The 26,172-nt window shown below is 41.3% G+C and overlaps 1 protein-coding gene and 1 long non-coding RNA gene across 4 annotated transcripts in view; one reads left to right on the plus strand and one right to left on the minus strand.

Moving 5' to 3' along the window:
- Window positions 1–26,172, plus strand: part of LOC140337598 (uncharacterized) — a 402,692-nt gene that overhangs the window by 19,230 nt on the left and 357,290 nt on the right. The gene's annotated exons all lie outside the window — the stretch shown is intronic.
- The window catches only part of CCDC85B (coiled-coil domain containing 85B), a 43,388-nt gene that overhangs the window by 349 nt on the left and 16,867 nt on the right, over window positions 1–26,172 (minus strand). Inside the window, exons 1-3 of one of the 3 annotated variants that reach the window (XR_011922096.1) lie at window positions 21,648–22,047; window positions 20,738–20,897; window positions 20,356–20,578 (exon numbers count right to left, since the gene is read on the minus strand). Coding sequence is in view for 2 of the 3 variants with exons in the window: in XM_072421306.1 (XP_072277407.1) it covers window positions 20,404–20,578; window positions 20,738–20,897 (335 nt within the window). In the remaining variant the exon portion in view is untranslated. Of the gene's footprint in view, window positions 1–20,355; window positions 20,579–20,737; window positions 20,898–21,647; window positions 22,048–26,172 lie in introns of those variants that run through there. The other 2 variants (XM_072421306.1, XM_072421307.1) reach the window with 2 other exon arrangements.

Raw genomic sequence — 26,172 nt, forward strand, 5'->3', positions numbered from 1 at the left:
CAGGACAAATAAACTGAGATTAACTCAATATCTGGGACTTTAGAAGCCAGCCATAACCAAATTGAACATGTAGCTTATCAAAACAAATCTTTATTAAAACATTAAAAACATAAATGTTAAAACCATATAAAATGTGCGATAGATATAACTAAATACTCCTATCTAGCTTGCCCACATATATGGGGGAAAACCTTGCTGATTTCAACGCGTTTCACTGAATAAATCCGCTTCTTCAGGAAAAGGAGACAGAAATATCTAAAACTAAAACAATACATATTTCATCAAATTCCATTTACAAATAATTACATATTAGTTTACTCATTTTCAATGTGGTAGTACCTGGTTCCTATGGCACATATAGCCTAATCTATACAGATGAGATCAGGCAGGGGCAGCAGTGTAGCAACTATAATTTAAAGCCGTTTTCTAATTATATGAAACAAGATAATTAATTTTAGATAGATTTTACCCCACACATTGTTAGCTAAGTGCTCCGAGAAAATAATAGTGTATGCAAATCATCAACAATAATGGAATTATTGTGCTAAACCCATCCTTGGGTGGAAATAATCCCAGTGTTTGTGAAACATACATTGATGTAAAACTTGAATGCTCAGTGCAATTGTAATTCATAGTGTAGCCTCTATATAGCAGCACTTATTACTTCAAACTACTTAAATCCCCATATATTAAAATATTAGATCTACTAAATTTGTTAATACGTATTGTAACCATTATCATATTGTCAAGTGTGATAAGTGCTCAACCGATCTATATAATATAGTGAATAGCTCTTATACATGCAATAAACCAAAAAAGGAAAAAACAAACCAAATGAAACCCCTCAGTGTCTGTTATCACACTATTACCTGTTTTACTTACCATATATACCTGAGTATAGGTTGACTTTTTTAACACCAAAAATGTGCTGAAAAAGTAACCCTGGACTTATACTCCTGTCAGGCTCCCCAGCATGGTGACACAGAGCTGAATTACCTTGCCGGCAAGGACGTTTGCCAGTCCTATTGCTGCTGAAATACAGTAATACTGTGTACTTACCTTGCCTTGCCGCGACAGCTTCTTTAGCCTGTTACGTTGCTGCAGGGCGGAAGTTTAATACCACGCCCTGTTGGAAGCCTGGAACAGAGTGGGGCATGGTTTGGAGTGTGTCCATGTCCCTAGTGTGTGCAGAGAGCAGTGTGGAGTGCGATCTTCACCCAGCAGGTGAGTTTGCAATATTATTATTATTATTATTATTATTAAACAGGATTTATATAGCGCCAACATATTACGCAGCGCTGTACATTAAATAGGGATAAAAATAAAAAGTGCAGACAGTCTGTAACTAAAAATACTGGTGACAAACTAATTTTAGATTTTTTTTATGAAGATAGGTAAAAGTATATAGTACAAAGAGCTGAAAAGTTATTTTGTTTAGCACATGTATACTTTTGTAAGAAATATATGATACATACATACCGTACCTTACTTCGCCTTTACAGCAACAAGGTGGGGAACTAAGGTGAATTTATGTCTTGTTCTTACAGAACATAGTAACACATTCACATACCTTTACATTAAGATATATGTGTTGTGATTGGTGAAACACATGCTCCATGATACCAGGAGGAATTGGGTATCTGGTTTGGTTCCTGTTGCTAAAAAGAGGGGCAGAAGAGTGAACAAAATGCAGGTATATGCAATGGTGGATTGGGGGGTGAAAGCTAACAGCTTTTTTTCCCCTGAATTGGCAAAGTAAAGGTTTTTTTTTTGCTATGGAAGGCGTAGTCTTATAGACAATAGGGTTTATTGGCTTCCCCCTAAAATAGACCTTAGACTGTATTAATGACATATGACTATGGTTGGGACAGCTTGTGAGCTTGTGAGCCTATTTGAGTGACAGCGACATTATGGACTTTGAACAGTAATGCGTAATATATCAGCACTATAGAGTGAGGGCTATTTTACTGTTTTTCTTTGAAATAATATTGAAATAAATATTTAAAAATATACACCCCAATTGTCCCGAGAGGTACCTATTTATCTTACTTCAATCCCCTCCTGCAGTGTTTATAGCAATGAGCTTGTGTTGTACTCTGTTTCCTGATTCTGAATAGATCCTGTTACTGCTCTAGCATGCCTGCATGCAGCGTCCACACATGAGAAGCTGACTAAAGCTACGTACACACTTCCAATTATTATCGTTGGAAAACGAACGACGAACGATCCTGCACAATATATACAAACGATCGTATAGCACCGATCCTGCACCTAGAGATAACGACACGATCGTTCGTAGATATTGTACACACAATAGATACGATCGTTTGAGCGATAGAGGAACTATGTGCACGACAGGAAAGTGAACGAACGTTCGTTCATTACGCATGCTCAGATCATGGACGATCAACGAACGACCGTACACACGAACGATGTTCAACGATCGTCGTCCAATCCGATCCGCCGGTCCGGTCGTTCGTTTCCAACGACTTTCCTCGTTCGTCGGCGTCGTTGGTTACTTTTTTACGAACGATTTTTTGCCCAATCGATCGTTCGTCGTTCGATTGGAACGATAAAAATTGGAAGTGTGTACGCACCTTCAGTTTGTATGACCTAGCTTTTATCACTGTCGTCAATCATGACGTGGCTGTGTAGGGAGTCTATCCTGGTCCGCCTATACTGGTCACTCATTGATGGACCGGGGGGGTGGAACCTCCAGAGAATTAAGCTGCGTACACACTTCCAATTTTTATCGTTGGAAATGAACGACGAACGACCGATTGGCCAAAAATCGTTCGTAAAAAAAGTAACCAACGACGCCGACGAACGAAGATAGTCGTTGGAAATGAACGACCGCACCGGCGGATCAGATTGGACGACGATCGTTGACCATCTATCGTGTGTACGGTCGTTCAGTGATCGTCCATGGTCTGAGCATGCGCGGTGAACGAACGTTCGCTCACTTCCTGTGGTGCACGTCACTTCCTGTATTGTTCAAACGATCGCATCAATCGTGTGTACAATATCTTTGAACGATCGTGTCTTTATCTGTAGGTACAGGATCGGTGCCATACGATCGTTCGCAGATATTGTGCAGGATCGTTCGTCGTTCGTTTACCAACGATAAAAATTGGAAGTGTGTACGTAGCTTTACACACATCACCCAGAGACATGCATATCAATTACTGTCTCAGTCCCAAGGATAGACCCATAGAGTTTCTCCGCCCCTCCAAGTTTCCCATACAAAGAAAGGGGAGGAGGAGGGGGGAAATGTCAAGACGTTCAAAGAATGTCATAGCTAGTTCTGTAGCCGGTCTCTAGTCATTCATTAGGCTAGCAGAGAAACTTGATTAACAAAGTTACATATTTAAATGCCCTTACGTCCATAGTAGACATAATACAATCTCAACACATATTTCTTCCAAGGACATAAGGTAATTAATATCCATTTGCCCATCAATGTATTATACTGGGCTTATTGATTTCCATATCAACTACCAATTGGACAGAAAGTTCTTGTCTTTGGTTGATGTATCAAATATATAACTGCTATATCTCCTGCCATAACTAGTACCTGACCAGGAATGTCTCAACCACATAGAATAACATTTAAAAATAACAATACCTCATATATTACGTCTTAGTAGCATAAATCCAAATCTCCTGAGTAGAGTATAAAACTTTTTGCATTTCATCCATTGGTTAATATCCACATCTATATCCATCAACCTCTGTGTGTGTGTATATATGTGTGTGTGTGTGTATATATATATATATATATATATATATATATAATATACACATTTCTGTATGATCAATTTTATATATTTATAGTTAACATTGTACATGTGAAATTACAGTACATATAAATATTAACAGTTTACACATATCTAAATTAGCACAAACAATCAAATATGATCTGTACCATATAAATTTACCAGAGCAGGAAAAAGGGGAAGGATGAGGGGGGGAGGAAAATTAAAGGCAGAAGTAAGGAGGGGGAAAGGAGGTCTTGTTCTTGGAAAAGACTGAAAACTAAGTATCTCATTAAGCCATTTTGTTTCCTTCTGTAAAATCAATTTATCCCAATTTCCACCCCTTGGGTCTCCAGGGACTTGCTCCAATGCCAAAAATTTCAATTCCTCTGCCCTAAAGCTGTGGCATGTTTCCATGTGGCAAACAATAGGGGTAACCATTTTACCATTTCTGATGGTATAAACATGCTCGTAGATTCTTCTTTTGAACTCCCTTTTTGTCTTGCTAACATAGAAATGGCCACAGCTGCAGAATGGTCCTACTCTTGACCATTTGTTGAAGTTTGGGGTTAAATTGGACATTCAAGTAGAAAGAGGAAAAGAAAGAGGTTTTGTGCTCTACTGCAAAATTCCAGTAAGGGGAATACACCTCCCTTTTCACCTGTCCTGAAGTTTGGGGTTAACTTTATTAGGTGTATGTATTGCATCATCCTTCCCGTGGATCCAAGGACATTGTCCACGTGAGCCACAGGGAAGGGTGTCACCATTATCTTTAGAGGATCTATTTTTTTTCTTGGTATCAAATTGACTGGATACCAATCTGTCCTTCAATGAGGCTAATTTTTTAAAAGTCATCTGTGGATATGCATTCACAAATTTATTATTAATAATATTGGAGGTGAGGATGGGCCAGATTTGGCCACAGATGTTCCTGAATCCCACATGTTTGTCTGAATATTGAGTGATTAACCTTACTTTATCACTTAGTCCAATTTGCCTCGTAGCTCCAAATAGGATATCCATCCTATCTCGTTTTCTGACTTTGTTGTAAGCTTTTTTGAGGGTTGTTTTTTATACCCTCTCTGTAATAATCTACTCTGCAAGTCCCTGGCCGCTAGTTCAAAATCTGTATCTTTGGAGCAATTCCTTCTCAATCTCAGGTACTGAGTGAAAGGAATACTTTTGACAAGTGATTTGGTATTCGCACTACTTGCCGACAGGATAGTATTACCTGCGGTGGGTTTGCGAAATAGTTTCGAATAGATTGTTGAATCTGAATCAGTGCTAATTTCCACGTCCAAAAATGGGGTCGACCTATCACTGTATTGTAAAGTGGACTTCAAATTGAAGTCCTTGGCACAAATCTTGTTGAAAAACTCAATTAGCAATGTTTCCGAACCCTGCCAGAGAATAAACACATCATTGATGTACCCTCTTATTAGAACATGGTGGAAGAACATTGAGAGGGAATTTTCTGTCATCAGGGTTCTTTCCCATCCCCCCAGGTACAGGTTAGCATATGTTGGGGCACAACATGTCCCCATAGCCACCCCCTGTACCTGGAGATAGGTATCGGTGCCAAAGATAAAAACATTTCGAGTAAGTATAAACCTTATAAGATCTATGATGAATTCATTTTGTTTAGCTAAATTATGGCTAGTAGTACTCAGAAATTCTCTAATTATCCCAATACCCTTGTCATACGCTTGAGTAGAGTGCCTCGATGTCTATCGCCACTAGATAGCAATTTTCTGGTACAATGAGCATTTTTAAAAGGTCAGGCATGTCCTTCAAATAGGAAGGCAAGCTGGTCAAAAAGGGTCTCAAATTACTATCGACCAGTTTACTGGCCTGGGAGGAGATACTCCCAACCCCTGACACCTTTGGACGACCTGGTGGAGGACGTACACTCTTATGAATTTTGGATCACTGAATAAAGTTAGTAGTTTTGGATACTTGTTGTTAAGATAGGTAAACACCTTTTCTTCAATAACTTTCTCATTTCTAGCTTTAGAAATCAATACATAATATTCCTGATAGTATTTGTAAAATCTTTTTGATTTGATTCTTTTGTACCATTCTGGATTATGTAAAATCTTAAGACACATCTGTTGGTGATTGTCTATCACTACGACGTTCCCGCCCTTATCCTATGGCTTAATTGTAATATCAACATTTGATTCCAAGTTCTTAAGGGCCTCCCTTTGCCTTCCATTGGGATGGGACAACTCAGAAACATGCAGAAGGGCCAAGGCCGGATTATCTCCTATACCTAGTTCAGTATGATTAAGAATGAGGGCCCCCACTGGGGACCAGAAAGGATTGATTTTTGGGTAATCCCAGAAAATATGTAGGATTGCACTTTGCGACTCTTGGCATCTCCAACATAAATCATCTGTATGGGGAAAAAACCTAGCAAGTTTAGAGGGAGTCATATACCATCAGGTAGCCAATTTGTAATTGATCTCTTGGTACCTGTTGCACAATGAGGCTCTATAGGAGAAAGGGAGCATCTTCTTCCTCTGCTCATCAGTAAATTGCATATTGAGATAAGCTACCAATTTGGCCACAATATCAGGAGAATTAGGGGCATTTATCACCAAGAGTGTCTGGTAGGCGTAGAACAGTGTACCTTTCAATGATTGTTTAGCAGCACACAGGGTTTCCAGGGGCAACAGTGATCGGCTAAAATTCCTAGAATGTGGTAAGGACCGTAGTACATGTGAAAGCTGTAATTGAGACAAAGGGCAACTCCTTCTCTAATTGTAAAGTAGACAAAGGAATCCATTCTCCATTCTGCAGAAAATGCAGTGCTCTGTAAACCCCACTTTTACACCACATACAGAAAATTGGGTCGGAGACACCAGATGGAAACTCTGGGTTTCCCAGGATGAGAGAATGATAGGTATCTAGTTTTTGCAAAAACAAAAAATTTGGAGGTCATTTTTAGGGTTACACCAATCAACGGATGTCTAGTTAACAAGGCTTTAACTGTTTCAGAGGCCCAAACTAGGGAATCAATTGGAACAGGTGAACTGGTGTTTGCTAACCGACCCCACAACTTGGCATCACTATTAGTGCACCAATCTAGTAACCTGGACAGGTGGACAGCCTGATGGTACAGCAGAGGGTCCAGGAATACCAATCTGCCCCGTTGCTTTGGGGAGTCTCAGAACTTTCATTCCAATCCGTGGAGAGCCCGAATGCCAAACAAACCTTATGAATTGCGATCGGAACTTACAGAGAATTTGGGTCGGCACATGTACGTGGAGGGTCTGTAAGACATACAACAATCTAGGCATCACATTCATTTTCAGTATGTTGCACCTCCCGAACCATGTGAAGGCCAACTGTTTCCACCTCTGAAGGTCTTTTCTAATTTGGTTGAGTAAAGTTAGGAAATTGAGGTCCACCACTCGGGAAAGATTCACAGGAATCTGGGTACCCAGATAAGAGATAGATGTGGTTGCCCATTTAGAGGAAAAGAAAGGAGCTAATGCCTCTTGGGTAGATCCTGGAATAGTGATGTTCAGTGCCTCTGATTTTTGTAAATTTATTTTATAGTTCGATAAATCCGCAAACCTACGCATGCACAATCTCTAATTGGGGGGGTTCCCGGAGCAGAGTTTCAAACCTCTCAGTTTTGAGCTTCTTGAGTCTGCTTTCTTGCTGGATAAATGTACCCCTAATATAGCATTTGTGGGTTTTCCACACAGTAGGTGGATTGTCCGATTTCAAGTCAGGGTACTGTGGTAGCTATAATTAAACTGTTTGTTACGGATGCTAGGGACCTTGTTGTGGCAGAAATGCGTCTCCTGCAAATTGGTTACTTGACATCTGGATTTCTTGGGAACATTCAAATAAAACTGACCTTTTAGTGGGGGGAGTTTAGGTCTTTGACATTTAAGGTTGTAAGTGTAATAGACATCCCGTAATGGACATCCCGTAATGTAATGCTGAGGCACTGTTCCTAGGAAAAAGGGAAAACAAAAGGTGGTGAACAGGAATATAGGTAAGTTCTCCTGTCTGTGGGTGGTGAGATACAAACTGGGGAGGGGGGGGGGAATGTGGAAGGGGAGGGGAACTAGAGTCAAGTAGGTAAAAAATAGGAGTGGGGGGAGGGAGAGCTCTAGGCTCCCAAATTAGGGAATTTCGGTGAATTTCCAGTACTCCAAGCCCTTCAAGAACCAGAGTTACCTACGTGGGGGGGAAGTGTAAGCAATGATGAACCAAGACGCTGGCAAACCTGCTGCTAACATCAATTGTAGTGACGACTGTTTGAAAACCGGTTAATCCTATCATTAAATAGCATGAGGACAATAATTTCCAAAAATCAACGCATGAGGCGTTCAACTATAAAAGTGGCTGAGGCAGACCTGGAGGTCCATCTATAAGGGATGGTAAATATCATGCCCAGGAGAGAGCCAATTGTGGACAGAAAACAAACATGTAAGTTGCAATGCATAAAGGTAAAAAAAGGGCTATAACATAACCAAAACATAGGATCAGGAAGACATCTGTAATTAACACTTACATGGGAGTTTGCAATGCCTATAATGATGGTATAGTGTACAGATCCCTCCACACACCCAATCAAATAGCACATCATTGTATTTAAGGGTGGTTTAGGAACCCAGAGCGAAAATAACATGTAGATAGACCCAAGACAATCAGCCTGCCCTTTACAGCACAATAACCTGAGGCGGCATACCATATCTTGCAGAAGGCTACAGGTGTAAAATAAACAATAGCTGACCTCTGTACAGACTATACTAGTAAAGATGTAGAAAATAAAACAGCTCCTGGGACCGTATACAGTACAAAGTACTGCAAATATCCAAGGTGCAGCCAAGAGCAAGTAGTAATAATAGTCCACTGACAGAGGTCCAGTGCTGTGGTGGGATTTCTCACATTGACCAAAATAAACATGTAACAGTAAACAGGGACCAGTCAACAACCAGCAACCAGAAGATTGAGCAGTAATCTTCGTTAGTCCAGGTTACTTCAGTAAACATATAGTACAAAAGCCAAAATTTGAGCCTGAGGAAATAACAGTGAAACTGTTGGATGGAGAAGGGTTCCATAAACAGTCAGTAGTAGCAGGCCACCGGCATGTAACAGTCACATTGGCGTGGCCTGATCCCTTAGAGAATAGATTTAGTCCTCTTTAGTAAATAGAAAACTGTCAGTAAAAACAATAATATGCATCTGGGCAAGCTGTTCCAGAAGACATGTATTCCATGTGGTGCAACTTGGGTCCACTTGAACAACAAAAGGCAAAGCATTTAGGATACTGCTGTAAACATCTGACAGTAAAATGTTCCTGGATCAAACCCAGCTCTCCAGCTGGACTCGTCACTGCTCATGTGAAGTCGGGGTATTACGGTCACCCAAAATCCGCAGAGAGAGCGCAATCTGGGCCTGCCAAATCGGGGTGTACAGATTCCCGGTGGTATGCCTGAGCGGTCTTCTACTGATTCCAGCCAATCTGGCCTCGCTATCGGCTCAGATCCCAAGAAGGTGAATAGAGATTGTAACTGGGATGGGTTATAAAGTGAAAAAGTAGCATTGTTCGTGTCGCAAAGATCCTTCAATGCGGGTAGAAAGGGGCTCCATGTCTGCCTTGGTGGGGAGGAGGTAGAGGAAGGCTGGCAGATCCTGTGGCAAGTGACTGTCCTGCATCAATTTGCTCGGAGACAAGTTCAGTGAACATGCAGAAATGGAGGATGGAGTAGGAGGAATCTGATCCCTAGGTAGAAAAAGGACGGTGTCAGCCTTTAGAAGGAAGAGCTCTGTTGTGAGGGAATAACGATGATGATTAACTGGGAGGTCACACACATGCAATCTGATCGTAAGTGATGCAATCGATAACAGGGATAATTGTCCTTTAGCTTTCTTTGCAGACAAACAGTGATGATCAATGTCCAATAGCTTTGCAGACAAACAATGATGATCAATGTCCAATAGCTTTGCAGACATACAACGATGATCAATGTTCATTAGCTTTGCAGACAAATAATGATGATCAATGTCAAATAGCTTTGCTGCCTTACAGCGATGATCAATGTCCAACAGCTTTACAGACAATGATGATCAATGTCCAATAGCTTTGCAGACAAACAGCGATGATCAATGTCAAATGGCTTTGCAGACTTACAGAGATGATCAATGTCCAGTAGCTTTGCAGACAAACAGTGATGAACAATACACGGGCAGTGTTCTCCCCAGAAATTTTTTTCAGCCGGGTGGTAGAAAGCTGTAGCCAGGTGGTAAAAAAGGGGGTGTGGCAAAACACGGCAAACTTGGTGCTCCCAGTTGTTTATGCCATGGGTATCCAGTAACCTCCTATTATTTCAATGTTCTAGCTTCTCCCAATAATTTGTTACAACTTTGTAATGCCTGCCTCGTTAGTATATCCATTTTTTCCATTCTATGTATTTTGCCACAACTGTCCTATGCCGTGTATTGTGACCCAACATACTAGTGTTCTAAGTTTTAAGAGTGTAATCCTTTGTAGTAGTGTAATAGTATAATGAATGTGGTGTAACAAGTTAGGCTTAGCTCATATTAGCAGCAAAAAACATTTAGGGTCCTCTCCTCCTGTATCACTGTCTGTATTAGTCTGTCATTTGCAATCCCTATTTAATGTACAGCGCTGCGTAATATGTTGGCGCGATATAAATCCTGTTTATTAATAATAATAATAATAATGAGATTGTAAGGGGAGAATGTGCCCGCCACTTGCACCTATATTTTCAGTTTTGTACCCCCACCCTAAGAGAAATTGGTGTACAAAGAGAAGCAGACAGTAGTTTCATAGGTATAGATTTGTGACAGGTAGGTATATATTTAGGGGCCCCACCCCAATGCTTCTTGCTATGTTAGTGGCCCCCGGGGTCCCCAATTTGCACTTTCAATTTAGGACTCCTAGTTGCACTTTTCTCTGAAACAGCAACCCCAAAGTTCAATTTTCATAACTTTTTACATTTGTGACTCCCATATCTTAAAAATTCTTTAAAGCTGGGGGGCTGATATTGTAATAACTAGTATCTATGAGGGTCCCCTGTACACCCTGAAAATTACAGGTCATTGTGACATACAGTTCAGGAGATATGGAGGTTTGTACACAGAGATGTGAGGATGCAGAATGACATGCAGACTTTATACACACTGTACACATTTCACAGGCAGATTTTTTTTAAAATAGAAATCTGAGCTCGTGCTATGAGATGGGGGCGGGGCTGCCTGTGTCTCCTTCACATTAAGGCTGGAACTGTGTGCTCACCTCTCATCGGCAGCAATCCTCTGAACGGATGACACAGAGCACAGAGCAGCCTCACTGAGATCCGTGCATCCGAGGATGAGAGCTGCCGAGGAGAGCTGGGCGGGGTATTCAAATCAGCCGGGCGGAGCAACCGGCTAAAAACCTCTGGGGAGAACTATGCACGGGTAATGAGGAGGAGAGCGGAGGATACATGAGTAGTGAGAAGCAGGAACAGGAAACAGGTAGTTGTCATGATCAATCTGCACTGAAAGAAAAACAGGGACACTTCATATAGTGCCGCCCTAGTCTCTGCTTGAAGCTTGCTGGACATGTGCAGAGTGAGGATACGCACTGAGCATGTGCGAAGTGGATCATTTGGACATAGGTTTGTGACAGAGCCCCCTCCTTAAGAGCGGCCTCTGGATGCCTTCTGGACTTGGTTTTTATGGATGCTGCCGGTGAAAGTCATTCAGTAACCGGGTGGCATGTACCGCTGTCACAGGCTCCCATGAGCTTTCTTCTAGTGTAAATCCTTTCCACTTGATAAGGTATTGAATGACTTTACCTCTTTTTTGAGAGTCCAGTATTCTCTCCACCTCAAATTCCTCTTCTCCGTCCACGAAAATGGGTAGAGGTTCTGCCGTTTGGACTCTGTCTTGGTTCACCGTATTAACAGGGAAATGGAATGGAAAACAGGGTGCACTTTCATGGTGCATGGAAGGAGTAATTGATAGGCCACTGGGTTGATCTGCTTCGTGATAGAAAAAGGACCCACGAACTTGGGACCGAGCTTCTTGGAAGGTCAATGTAAACGGAGGTGGGTACCAGAGAGCCAGACTTTATCCCTGATCTTGAAATTGTGGTGAGGTCGCCGATGTCTGTCTGCATTCTTCTTGTGCCGTCCTTGTGCCAGTTTTAAGTTCTGCTGAAGTTCCTGATAAACATGCTTCAGTTCTGAGGTTAACTCCTGCACTGCCGATACAGATAGGTTAGGTGTTAGGTCAGGAAACATGTTCGAGTGATACCCAAAATTGGTGAAAAAGGGAGACATCTTGGTAGAAGTATGCATTGCATTATTAAGAGCAAATTCAGCTAGAGGTAGTAGACATACCTAATCGTCTTGAAGAGATGAGCAGTAACAACAAAGGTACTGCTCCAGTACATGATTAATGCGCTCCGTTTGGCCATTAGATTAAGGATAGGCCAATTAGAATGCTACATCGATCTGGAGACACTTACACAGTTGAACCCAGAATTTAGCGGTAAACTGTGACCCTCAATCCGACACAATCTGTTATGGGAAACCATGAAGACGAAAAATCTCCCTTATGAAAATCCTGGTGAGATAAGGAGCTGAGGGTAGTCCCTTGAGGGGAATAAAGTGACTGTTTTGTTAAACGATCAACCACCACCAAGATGGTGGTAAATCCTTCCGATCGGGGAAGCTCTACAATGTCTAAGTCTATGGAGATGTTATCCCACGCCCAATCGGGTATTGGTAGAAGTCTCAGGAGCCCCATGGGAAGCGCTGTTTGTACTTTGCTTCTAGCACATACATCACATCTTCAGACAAACTCAGTACATACCTTGTTTAAAGTAGGCCTCCAGAAATTGCAGTGTGTTAGTTCAATAGTCTTGGGGGAACTGAAGTGTCCAGCCATGGGATGGGCATGCATGCTTCGAAGGACAAAAGTCTGTAAGGGAACTAGCACAAAGATTTTTCCTTGATGCAACAGGAAGTCTGCTTCTCGAGTTATGCGTACCTCTGTACCAGGCGAAAGGGTCTTGGAGGTCTCCTTGATTTGATGCAATAATTGTCATTGTCTCCAACAGGAGAAAATGACTGTTTGGAAGGATCTGTTTTCCACGTACAGGCGAATCAGCCCTGGCATGAATCCGAGAAAAGGCGTCTTGCTTCCCATTCTTTGAGCCTGGTCGGTATGATATGTGAAAATTGAACCGTGTGAAGAAGAGGGACCAACGGGCCTGATGAGGCTGGAGACGCTTGGCATCCCATACCAGGAGTGGAAGGCAGTCCTCCATTCATCCCCCTGCCTGATGCAGATCAAGTTGTACGCCCCACGGAGATCCAACTTGCAAAATATTCTTGCTGTATGGAGCCTTTGGAACAGTTCAGATATAAGAGGAAGTGGATATCGATTCTTGATGGTTATCTGGTTCAGAACACGACACATGGTCGCAGGGAACTGTACTTCTTTACTACAAAGAAGATACCCGCTCCGGCGGGTGAACGTGAAGGTCGGATGAATCACTTGGCAAGGTTTTCCTCAATGTAGGTTTTCAGTGCCAGGAGTTCTAGATCAGAATACCTGACCATAGGGGATGGTAGACCCTGACAGTAAATCGATAGGCCAGTCATATGGCCTATGAAGGGGCAAGGTATCCGCCCCTTTTGGATCGAAGACTGGATCCAAGAATTCTTTGTATACCTCTGGTAGTAATGCTTCCTATTCCAAAGACAAGGTAGCCACGAATAAGGATTCTTTGGTCTCCTAGAAACAGTTATTCTGGCAAAACGTAGAAAAAAAAGAAATGGTACCCCTAGACCAGTGGATGTCAGTATCGTCGATCTTCTGCCAAGTTAGTTGCAAAATAACCAGAAATAATGGTGAAGGTAGCAAGCCAAAAGATAAGTGCTCATGATGCCCCAAAGGGGTATGTACCTCCGATGGCCCGGTACGGGGAGTGAAACTGCCGGCAAATGAAATAGTGAAGGGAAGGCTTCTTTCTTGAACTGAGATCCTATGAGCGTGGCCGAATTGTATGTCCATGAAACAGTGAGTCGCGCCAGAATCAATAATTGCGTTGGTCTCAGCGAGACCTCCTGGCCACTGAAAGGTAAGGGAGATGGATATAAACTTTTTTCCCACAGTCATTAAAGGATAACTTATAAAGGTCTGTAAGTGAGACTTACCCGTTGGGCGATGTGGGCAGCTAAAAACAGAAGTGTCCCACAGCACTGCAATACAAAGTCCTTCATCTCTACGCCGCTGCTTTTCTGTATCAGAGAGGGGTGGATGAATAGTCCCAATTCACATAGGTTCCTCTCCCTCTGAAGGTGGTTTACTAGTGGAGACCAAAGGAACGGTTGCCAGCCATACTCGACTGGAGGTTTTGACAGCGTCCCCTTTCTCAAAGTCTCTCCCTCTCAGATGATGATCGATCCGAGTCACCAACCTAACAAAGTCTTTTAAACTTTTTGACTGTTTTAGACTCAGGGATGCGCACGTGGGCTAGATCATCTTTGATCTGTTCAGAAAGGCCTTGGCAAAATTGGAAGTGGCGTGCTGCTTCATTCCTAGAATGTCTGCGGAGGCCACCCTAAACTCTGCAATGTAGACTTCAACAGGACGTGGGCCTTGGCGTAATCTGCACAGGGTTATTTCTGCCAAAGTTGCATGACTAGGGTCATCATACAGGGCCCCCAAAGCGGTGAAAAAATCATGCAAGTGGAGAAGGGGGTCACCTTTTTCCATCAGGTGGAAAGCCCATGCCTGTGGTAAGCAACAAAGATTGGAAAATCTTTTGAAAGATTGGAAGTTCTTTCATTCTCTGTCAAAGTACTCCGGTAAATGGACCTTGGGTTCGCGGCCTGGGGGTGCAGGGGCCTGAGACCCTGGGGGAAAAGGACTCGCAGCAGATGCTACTTCAGGGCTTTTGCTGGTCATCAAACAACTCTGAAGGTATCCAGATGGTTCTCGAGTTGCAAATAACGCCCATGCAGATTCTGTACCACTTGGGTAAGGCTGGAAAGTTGCTGGACCATTGCCTCAAGGGGTGAGGGTTTCCCTCCTGAGCTCATAGTGGGCAGATTGATACTGTCAGCTTTCAGAGGGAAGAGCTCTGTTGTGAGGGAATATCGATGGTGATTGACCGGGAGGTCACACACATGCAATCTAATCGTAAGTGATGCAATTGATAACAGGGATAATTGTCCTTTAGATTTATTTGCAGACAGTGATGATCAATGTCCAATAGCTTTGCAAACAAACAGCCATGACCAATGTCCAATAGCTTTGTAGACAAACAGCGATGACCAATGTCCAATAGCTTTGTAGACAAACAGCGATGACCAATGTCCAATAGCTTTGCAGGCGAACAATGATGAACAATACACGGGTAAGCAGGTGGAGAGTGGAGGATACATGAGTAGCGAGAAGCAGGAACCAGGGGTCAGGGTCAGGAGCAGGAACCAGGAAACAGGTAGTTGTCATGATCCATCCGCACTGGAAGGAAAACAGGGACACTTCATATGGTGCCGCCCTAGTCTCTGATTGGAGCTTGCTCTGGACATGTGCAGAATCAGGATACGCACTGAATATGTACGAAGTGGATCATTTGGACATTGTGTCATTTGGTTTGTAACAGATGGCCCCTCATCGCTTGAAGCAGACTTGGGCTCCTCAAGGTGTGCAGCCCTATCACACGCCAGCGCCATCTTGGGTCCTCTCTGCCCTGGAGCAGCTGCAGGATCCGAGGGGAAAAACAGTAGTAAGTTCTCCTTCCTGGGAGTTTTACTGGCTCCCTTCGATGCCTTAGTTCTCGTCATCGGAGAAAAGCTAAAAATAGCAGCAGGAAACCGGAGTAGTCTGTCTGTTTAGCCCAGCAATACTCGGTTCATTAAACATATGTTAGTGTATGCAAGCAAGTAAGTTTACTCATAACCTGTCCAGGAACAATGAGGCATTTACCTCCTGATGGTCAATATGGCAGATGTACTCCTCCCCCCTCTCACTTGTCCACAGACTACATCTTTGATTCTATGGTTGTCTTCTAGACTATGATGCCTAGGTATCCCCACCAGGTTTACCCACCCCTAGCTGCCTAACTGTATTAATAGCTGTAATATTATTGTTTTTTTATCATATGTGTTCTTAATCTGGTCCTTTTGGGATGTACAATTGCTCTATATTGTTCTTTCTTATGACTGTACCGTTGGAATTTACCTTGAAATGCAAAAAAAATTGATTTTCCCATAATCATAGCCTGTCCAGGCATTCTAGGTCTTGGCAGTCATGACACCGTAGGCAATGGCTTATAAGAAAATCTGGTTTAGAGGCTATAGTGACATTAGATTGGCCAACTCAAAGCAGCAATCTGAATCCCATCTGAATTGTTGTCAAGAACTTGAAACTGGTAAACCCACAAAGATTTTGGGCCTGATTTAATAAGGCTCTCCAAGGCTGGAGAGAATACACTTTCACCAGTCAAGCTAGGTGATCAAGCAAACCTGGAATGAATTTCTTCAATGTTATTTGCTATTTGCTAGCAAATGCTTTGAATCCTGGACCAGATCCATCCCAGGTTTGTTGGATCACCCAGCTTCACTGGTGAAAGTGTATTCTCTCCAGCCTTGGAGAGCTTTAATAAATCGGGGCCATTATAACAGAAGGGATTTTAAGTGGTGGAAAGGTTGAAAGTTGATGTTGAATACAATTACATACAATGAATAATAGTAAGGGGGATACTTGCTAAAAGCCTGGAAAATGTTTTTACAGGTAAACAAAAACACAAATAACATCAGTAAACATGCAAACAAAAGAATATTATAATTAACCCCCCTAGTGGTGTTCCCGAGTCTGACTCGGGGGGGGGGGGGATTGCAAAAAGCGGAAACCCCGAGTCACACTCGGGGTACCTTTGGGGGACCCCTTACCTTATCCCTGCGCTCCAGCGGCGATCCCACAATCCCGCTGTGATGGCGGGGCGTTTCTCCGTCGGGGGGCGTGGGCGTGAAATTTAAAAGCAGATTACCGAGTAATCTGCTTTTAAATACCGCCCGGGTCCCCACCACCCCGATGCACGCATCTGCAGTTAGATGCGATGCACCATGCAGGATTTCTGCTTGGTGCATCGCATCTAACTGCAGATGCGATCACCAATAGTAAATCCAGAGGGTGATGCCAGCGGAGATTTCCCGCTGGCAGCACCCCCTGAATCTACTCCCGGGTGATCTCCGGGTGATGCGAGCAGGAGAGTGAGCAGCGGGGACATCCCCTACATCCCCTACCGCATCACCCGAAGATCAGCCTCCGGGAGATGCGAGGAGGGGAATGAGCAGGGTGGGGACATCCCCACCCCATCACCCGGTAAGATGTGTGACATCTTCCGGGTGATGCGGTGGAGTGACGGATTCTGGGGGCGGGAAATTTAAAAGCAGATTACTATATAATTACTATGTAATTTTTTTACAGTAAAAACACATCAAAACATATAATAAAAGTATAAATACATATTGTAGTGCACCAAGCATCATTGCCCAGTGCCCCGATTTACATTTTGCCCACTATTAGCCCTGACCTTGATCTGACTTTTTGATTACTTTTTGATCACTTCCTGAATGTATGGTTTCATCACTTTGTCCTTGACCTTGATTGTTCCTGACTTATTGCTGGAGACCACATGGCATCCAAAAGGCATCTCGATGGCGCAAGCGCTGTTTTGGAGGAATTTGAACGCAGCGATAGCGATTTGGAGTCCTTTGTGGAATCGAGCGATAGTGATTCACCAGGAAATTTGTCATCGGACAGCGAAAGTGAACTGAGCGACGATTCTGGACCTGAGGTCAGTGCTGTGCGCACATGGTGTCCTATTGACCTTGATGTGAACCAGGCAGCACCGCCAAGATTTCCATTCACCAGCGCACCTGGGATGAAAATTGAGGCTGAATGGGACGACCCCCTGGCATACCTGAAGTTGTTTTTGACCGATGAAGTTATCGAAAAAATTGTTGCGGAGACAAACAGGTAAGCCGCTCTTGTGTTTGCTAACTTTTTGAAATTTTTTGCCAACATGGAAGCTGCTCTGTGTTTGCTAAAACTTTTTAAGTTTTTGCTAATTTTTTTTGCCAACATGTGTGCTGCTCTGTGCTAACATTTTAAAAATTTTTATGCCAACATGTATGCTGCTCTGTGTTTGCTAACTTTTTGAAATTTTTTGCTATTTTTTTTTTTGCCAACGTGTATGCTGCTCTGTGTTTGCTAACTTTTTGAAATTTTTTGCTTTTTTTATGCAAACATATATGCTGCTCTTTGTTTGCTAACATATTACCTGCACACTATAAAAGCATATATCCTAAAATTTATTTTTTATTTTGTTTTATGCAGGGACGCTGGACAACAACAAGGTGCTCCACACCTGAGGTTTGCAAGAAGCAAAAAAAGGGAACCTGTGACCAAGGATGACATTTGGCTGTTTCTGGGCTTGGTGATCCTGCAGGGAGTTGTGGGCAAACCCCTGCAGAAGTAGTACTGGTCCCGGAACAAAATGATTGCCACTCCATTCTTTGGCACAGTCATGACAGAATACCGATTTTCCCTCATCATGAAGTACCTGCACTTTGCAAACAATTAGGAATTTGATGAAACTACCCATCCTGCACCAAAACTCAAAAAAATTTGGGAAGTTTCTCAAATGATTCTAAAAAATTTCCAGCAAACCTATGTGCCAGAAAGAGATGTCAGCATTGACGAAAGTCTAATGGCTTACAGGAGGAGGCTCAGCTGGGTGCAGTACATTGCGTCAAAGAGGGCACGATTTGGCGTGAAGACCTATATGCTGTGTGAATCTTCATCTGGCTACATCTGGAATACGGTGCTATACACAGGAAAAGGGACACAGTTCAACCCCAGATACAGCCATTACGGATTGGCCACATCTTCAGTGCTATCCCTCATTGAGCCATTGCTAGGTCAGGGCTATTGTCTCACAACTCACAATTTCTACACCTCTCCTGAGCTTTATGAGTTCCTTCTGCGACACAGAACAGATGCGTATGGAACCGTTAGGGCTAACCGGCGCAACCTGCCAGCACTGTTTGCAAAAGAGAAACTGAAGACAGGAGAAATTGTTGCCTGGCAGAAAGGCAAGATGATGGCCCTGAGATGGCGTGACACAAAAGATGTGTGCCTGATGAGTACTGTCCATGATGTCTCCACCGTTCTGGAACACACAAAACGTGGGAAAGAAGTGATGAAGCCACAGGTGGTAATTGACTACAATAACACCATGGGAGGTGTCGACAGAGCTGACCAAGCCATGACATTCTACCCAGCGATGAGGAAACAGCAAAGGAAGTATTACAAAAAGATTTTCAGACATCTAGTTGAACAGTGCCTATGGAATGCCTACGTTCGATACAAAAAAAAAAGTCAGAGGCCTGCGAATCATTTAGACTTCATTTTGCAAGTTTTCGAATCTATAGTCAAGAACCACCAAACATCATCAGTGGCTATGAATAGACCTGGACGTCGTGCTTCCACCATTGTCAACCCAGAACACCTGACCGGTCGTCACTTCGTTGAATACATGCCACCAACCCTGAAAAAGGCGGCACCTACAAGGATGTGCGTGGTTTGCTGCTCAAAGACCGATGACAGAGGAAGGAAGAAACGCAAGGAAACCAGGTTCTACTGTCCTGACTGTGATGTTGGGCTTTGTGCAGCACCCTGCTTCAAAATCTACCACACCCAAAATGTCTACTAAAAAAGTAAATATTTTTTTTCTAAAATCTGCATATAATTTATATTATTATTTATCAATAATATTGCACCCTTGTTTGGAAAATTTCAGTAAGAAATGTTTGATAAAAAATTTTTTTTTTGATAAATTACATTGTTTTGGGCTAATATTTCATTATTTTTTGTAATATTGATTGATAATTATGTATTATTTTAAAATTTATGATTCTAATATATTAAATAAATATAATAATTATACCCGGGAGTTAATCTTAAGAATTACAGGTCCACAATATAAACAAAAATTTCTACGCTAGGGGGGTTAACAAGTGATTCTGGTTTTGCAGTACTGAGTTGTCTTCCAGTGCAGCTTGCGATGGATCATTTAGGTGGGGTCGTTGCTTGGCAGAATTTACATTTTGTGGTTTAGGGGCAGATTGTGGGAGAGGGTGAGGGTAAATAGATGTTGAGGGAATGGGGGAATGGATTGGGGTTAAGGAGCTAAAGTTTGAGGCACTACTAGAACTTGGAGATGTGGGAACATAGTGTTGTTGGGGACTTTGGAAATGGGGGTGTTGAAACTGAGAAACTGAGGGAGTGCTGAGGGATTGGGTAGTGTGGATTTGAAAACTGGCTGCTCCATTCTGATGTGAATACATGGGGTGTGATTGGGAAGAGGGGGATTTTGTGGGTGTGGGGTTGAAGGTGGTAGCACAAGCAAATGCTTTTTGGATGGCATGCATAATATCCATCTTACATTGGAACGGGCAATTTTTGGGCAGCAAAGAAAGATCCCCAGCAACTGAGTAGCAGAACCCAGCAATGTCATTGTCTAAATTTAACTGGCTGAGTTCACCTGCTGCTGTTGCTGCATCACCATTTGCTGCTGGATGGTTAAAACCATTTAAAAAATTCCAACATCCTGCTCTGAATTGCTTGAAATTTTATTTTTTTGTTTTCTATTCTGTGGCGCTAGTGGGGGTGCGGTAGATGGCGATGTTTCAGGGGCCAGATCATCGTCCTCTCCTCTCTCGCTGTCAAAAGTGGCCTCTTCCATTGGCTTGACACTTCCAGATGTCCTATGGGGAAATGGGAGCAACTAGTTTGAGAATTTAATTAGCTCAATACAAAAAGACCCATTTCTGCAGAGAGATACATGGATACATTGCAAGAGATACATTGTAATTTCCCCCCAAATAGACACATTTTGCAAACAAGATTGTCAGATGAATACTTACAGCCGCATCTCTACACTTCTCTTGAGGAACTGTAAGTTCTGGAAGTAGGCGTGCACTTTCACTTGGCCTGCTGCTGATCCACTTCTCTGTCGGTTCTGCTCTCTCAGGTCTTTAGTGAACCGGTCACGCAGGGACTTCCAGCGAGTTTTTGTATTGTTCACTGCAAAAATAAAAAGGTATAAATCATACGATATGAACATGCTTACAAAATATATGTCTGAGCAATCATGTAAGAGTACAGTTTTTGAATTAATAATATTTTTTTATTCACATAATCGAATACAATAGTCAGGGTACATTCATACATGGAATTGCGACGCAGTGCAAAAAACTCTACATTACAATCCTCCACAATATACTCACAAATAAATACATACATCCCTGCATACATGTAATAACGTGATCATGCAATAGTACAGTGAGAAATGTAACAGTATACACAGAATAGAGTGAAAAGAGTGCAAAGTGAAGCACAATTAAAGACAATGCCCCTGATTCATCAAGCAAAATCGGATTATCGCTTGCGCATTCGTATTAGCGATCCGGAATCGTACGCGGTCGCGCTATTCAGCAACTGAAAAGCTCGCGCACGGAGCCGCGCTTATCCGACAGCTTTTTACTGGCGATCTTGCATTAAAAGTCACTGTTCCCCTAAAAAAAATATTTAGTGCGAGAAATTACGGGCTTAGCGGTTAGGGGGTTAATCGCGATTTCATTGATGAATCAGGGGCAATGACTACACACAAGTGATAATGACATCATATGCAGGTGTGAATAGCATCAAAAGCAAACACTCAGACAATCTTCACACGTGCCAGGCATAGGTGTATAATTTTAACAGCATAGCACATGCAATTGATCATACATGGCACAGGACAAGAAATAAAACAGTGAGTCAAGTAACACATACCAAAATCTTCCTGCTCCTCTAAGGTCTTGCTATCAAAGTTATCGTCCAAGATCCTGCATATCTCCAGCCATGCCTCTTTCTTTTTCAAGACATCCTCATAGTCCCTGTCTTTAGGATCATACAAACAAGGACGCTCCTCCACTGCTTGGATGAGCTTTTCAGTTTGTGCATATTTTTTAGGTATGGTAACAGGAAAAGGAAAATGAGAAGACACAAGGATTATAGGAATGAACTTCCTGTAATTAAACCTGCCCACAAGCCATTGTTAAAACATTTGTAAAAGCCTCTATTGAAATCAATAGAGGCTTTTTTATTGACAATTGCTAGCATGCATAAACGCGGGAAAGCGCTCCCAATAAAATCAATGGACGTGTTTTCCCATTATTTACCTGCGTTTTAATCTTTTAAACGTTGCAAACTTTTCATAAGTGTTTATAATTGTTACAGTCCCTTTAAAGGTAGGATCATGTTAAATAAATAAATATAAATATATATAATATATATATATATATATATATATATATATATATATATATATATATTCTTCCCGGTTGGAGGCTTCCTCTGAACCAACTATGTCCATAAGAGTTTAAATGATCTGGGATATGTTTATTTCCCTAGTAGTTGAGTTTTATGAACTTAGGTCTTGCAGGGGTAACTTAGGGTATGCAACCTGACTTGTAACTATGTAATATTGATGTTTCTGCAATAAAGTATAACACAATTATAAAGATGAAAAGTTTGTTTTGGTTTTTTTTTGAGATCTTATTCTAGTTATTAACAAAATGAGCTTCAAAATCAATAACATTTTTTTAAACTGTTAAGAAAATTAGAAATAAACAAACAGCAGGAAAACAATAGCTAAAAATAATTTTGCAAGAGTTTATTAGGGATAATTATGGTCAACTAAGGGTTACAAAGTGATAAATAGCTATACATTTTATTAAAAAAAAGTTTTGTGGTTTGTTTTATGTGGCTGCACTTTGCCAGCCACTAAGTCACTAACCCTAGCTCTTGTTTTTAAAGAAGCAATGTCTGCACATTTGACAACTAGCGGCAGTGAGCAGTACTGGTACCGCTTACTGCTGCCCCTATTCATTTTTCATGAAGTTACTGCTGGGAAAAGTTACATGTAGCTCTTCCCAGAGGCAGCTGTTTCCTGTCATAAGGAAGCAAATAATGCAGGGGAACCTAGTCTTACATCTGCTGTTAGTGAAACTTTGTAAATAGTTATAATGTTTTAACCAACTTGGCCATATTCCCGAGTGTCGCTCTGGGTGAATTTTACATACCAAAAGCGTTAACCCCGAGCCACACTCAGGGTAGGAAAAATCCTACCTGCTCCTCTCGATCCAGCGGCATCCCTAGCAATCCCCAGTCGGTTTCTGCATCACATCCCCAGGGAGATCAGGGTGATGCGTGAAGCGCCGGTACGCCAGGGAGGTGTGGCTTGGCGGGAAACTTAAAAACAGATTACATTGTAATTTACTTTGAAAACATTGATCACAGTGATAAAGTTATATAAAAAAAAATCCAAATAATAAATCCAAAAGTTTATTCTATTATTGTACCCTTGTTTGGACAAATTTCAAATTTTTTAAAAATTGTTATTAGTTTATTTTATTTATAATTTTATTTAAAAAAAATATTTATAATTATTTATTATATTATAATTTATGATTTGTGTTTCAAACTTTATCATATTCCGGAGTTATCCCTAAGAATTACAGGCCTAAAACATTAAACAACAAATTCCCACACAAAACAATGTTTTGATATAAAAATACGGACATAATTAGACTGCCAGGGGGGTTAATGAATTATTACTAAAATAGGTTGAATTAGTGATCATTTAAGGAAGAGCCACTAGCCACTAGTGTGTGAATGCCAGCAATCAATGGCACCACACAAAACAGTATGGGCATCTGATGCTTTTGACTGGTAATTCCTTGGCCCTGATTCATCAAGCAAAATTGGAAGCTCGCTCCCGCATTCGTATTCGCGATCCGAATTCATAAGCCATTGCGCAATTCAGCAACTGAATGAGCTCGCGGCCAGAGCCGCGCATCTCCGGCAGCTTTAAATTGGCGAGCTTGCATGAAAAGTCACTGTTCCCCTAAAAAATCATTCTTTCTAATGGCACACATTACCCTTAGCCCTATAAAAAATGTTTGCGCTGAAATGTTTAAAACATTTATGTGCGCTAAGAAAAAAGCATATTTTAAAATCACTTATTTCTTTTCTGTTAGGCAAGAGTTAACCGAGTTCAACTCCTCTACATAGGCGCCTATATGAAAGCTTACGATGCCTGATCGGAGGAGCCGCTCGCTGGTAAATCCCACGACTATCTTGTGACTGACCGCGCGCGAAGCCATCGGATTAGATTTTCCCACTAAAGTCACAAGCACACACACGTTCTTTTGTTTGCTTCTTATGTATATGTGTGTGTGTGTGTATATGTGTGTATGTATATATATATATATATATATATTAATTTATTTATATATATATTTATATATATATTTATTTATAATTATTGTAGGATATAAATAAATAATATACAGCTTGATCTCAATTAGTTTGCAGTGTTGCAAAGCAAACCAAAAAGTATAAAAACAGTGCAACAAATGTAACAATAAATTAATTATTTTGTGAATGAGTACAATGTAACCTAAAAAAGTAGCACTTACCTAAAAGAAGATTAAGCATTAAAGATTCTAATTGACCTGTAATGGACTGTAGATACGCACAGAACAGAGAGCAGGTGTGCGCTAATTAATTGCTATGATCTCACCATTGACAGCTTAACAGATCCTCCTTAATCGCGCAGCTGAAATCTAATCGCCTTAATTGGCAGATTCGCGACCCCTATTGCTCAATATTATCAAGGCAGGAATCCGGCTGGCAGCGAGGGGGCGAGTGTACGAGCGCACTCGACTTCGGACTGCAGGAAACCGGCGAACGTATGCGCGTCCAGCGAGCGCGCATTTCATTGATGAATCAGGGCCCTTGTCTCATGCATCGAACAACGTGAATTTATAAAATGTTCGGGTGTTTTTTTTTTTTACCTTATTTTTATTAATTTTCATATAACAATATTTAATAATTTTCAAACAACAATCAGTGCCTACCCAATAATTTCTTGAAATACATGAGTAAAAATCAAAAAGTCAAAAAAAACAAAAAGCTTTCCTCTGCCCCTAATTTAATTATTTTCCATTCTCTATGAACCACGTTAAATATTTAAACTGGTCGTAAATATGCATTTTTTTCTTGATTATCTAATACTTTATCAATAAAGATATACCACACCTTGAAAAACCTTGTTATTTGTTTATCTTCCAAGGTTTCTGCTTCTAACCTTTCAGTATCAAATACTTTTTTGAGAACATTAGTTACATTATGTACTGTTGGAAGCAATGGCCGGATCCATTCTATTAGAATCACTCATCTAGCTGCCGGTAAACATATTTTGATCCATGCCTTGTGTTTCAAGTGTGTATCTGGGAAAATCACATTCTCCCAAGCTCCAAACAAACTCAAAATAGGGGACAGAGGTATACTATTAATAAAACGTATTATACTCTTCCAGAATTCTAATATTAAAGGACGATTCCATAAACTATGTATTAAAGTAATACCTTTGATCATACATTTCAGGCAATAGGACTTGGATAATTTCCCAGTATTTGGTACACAGATCCTTTTGATCTTATAGGCTCGATGTATCAATTTAAACTGAGTTTCTCTCCAGACTTCATTTACTACATACTTTTGCACCGATAAGTAACCTTGTAAGATTTGATCAACCAGATCTGGCACTGGGAATTCTTTTTGCTAATTCCTTGCATTTTGTTGAGGATAGTGGGTTTTAAAAACACCCCTTGGCAAAATTGGTAATCTGATGATATCGACTGAGGGGACATGGTAAGCAATGGTATCAAAAACATTTTTATGTAGAGGATGTGAGTGTGAGAACGTTGCTATCAAAGATTTATAATAGTTACTTACTTGTAAGTAATATAACAGGTAAATCATCTGAAGTGGCAAATCGCATTTTCTCTGTATACCCTTGTCCCTCCACTTATGGAACACTGTATTCAGTTGTCCCAAAGAAAAATGGGGGTTACCCACAAATGGCAAATATCTAGAGACATTCGTAGGTAAATTTATTCTACTTCCTATTTTTCGCCAAGTTAATATTGTATCACTAACTAAAGTAATATTTTTGATTTCGTTTTGGGAGTTCACTAATTTGATGGTGTAAAAAGGGCTTTCAAATCCCACGGGTTTAGTAGATTTTGTTCCAATTTATAATTTGAGTGTCTGGAGGTGCCTGTTAACCAATCTACTACATGACGTGTTAAACTTGAAAATTCACTCCACCCTCCTCTTTACACAGACACAATTTGGATATTGATATCCTCGTCCTTTTCCTCTGCCATAAAGTGCTAAATGCTGCATTAATAATTAGACATCTTTATGCTTAAGTAATAAGGGTATGGTTTGCATAGGGTACAACATC

The sequence above is a fragment of the Pyxicephalus adspersus genome, chromosome 9, assembly GCF_032062135.1.
Source record: "Pyxicephalus adspersus chromosome 9, UCB_Pads_2.0, whole genome shotgun sequence".
Taxonomy (NCBI): domain Eukaryota; kingdom Metazoa; phylum Chordata; class Amphibia; order Anura; family Pyxicephalidae; genus Pyxicephalus; species Pyxicephalus adspersus.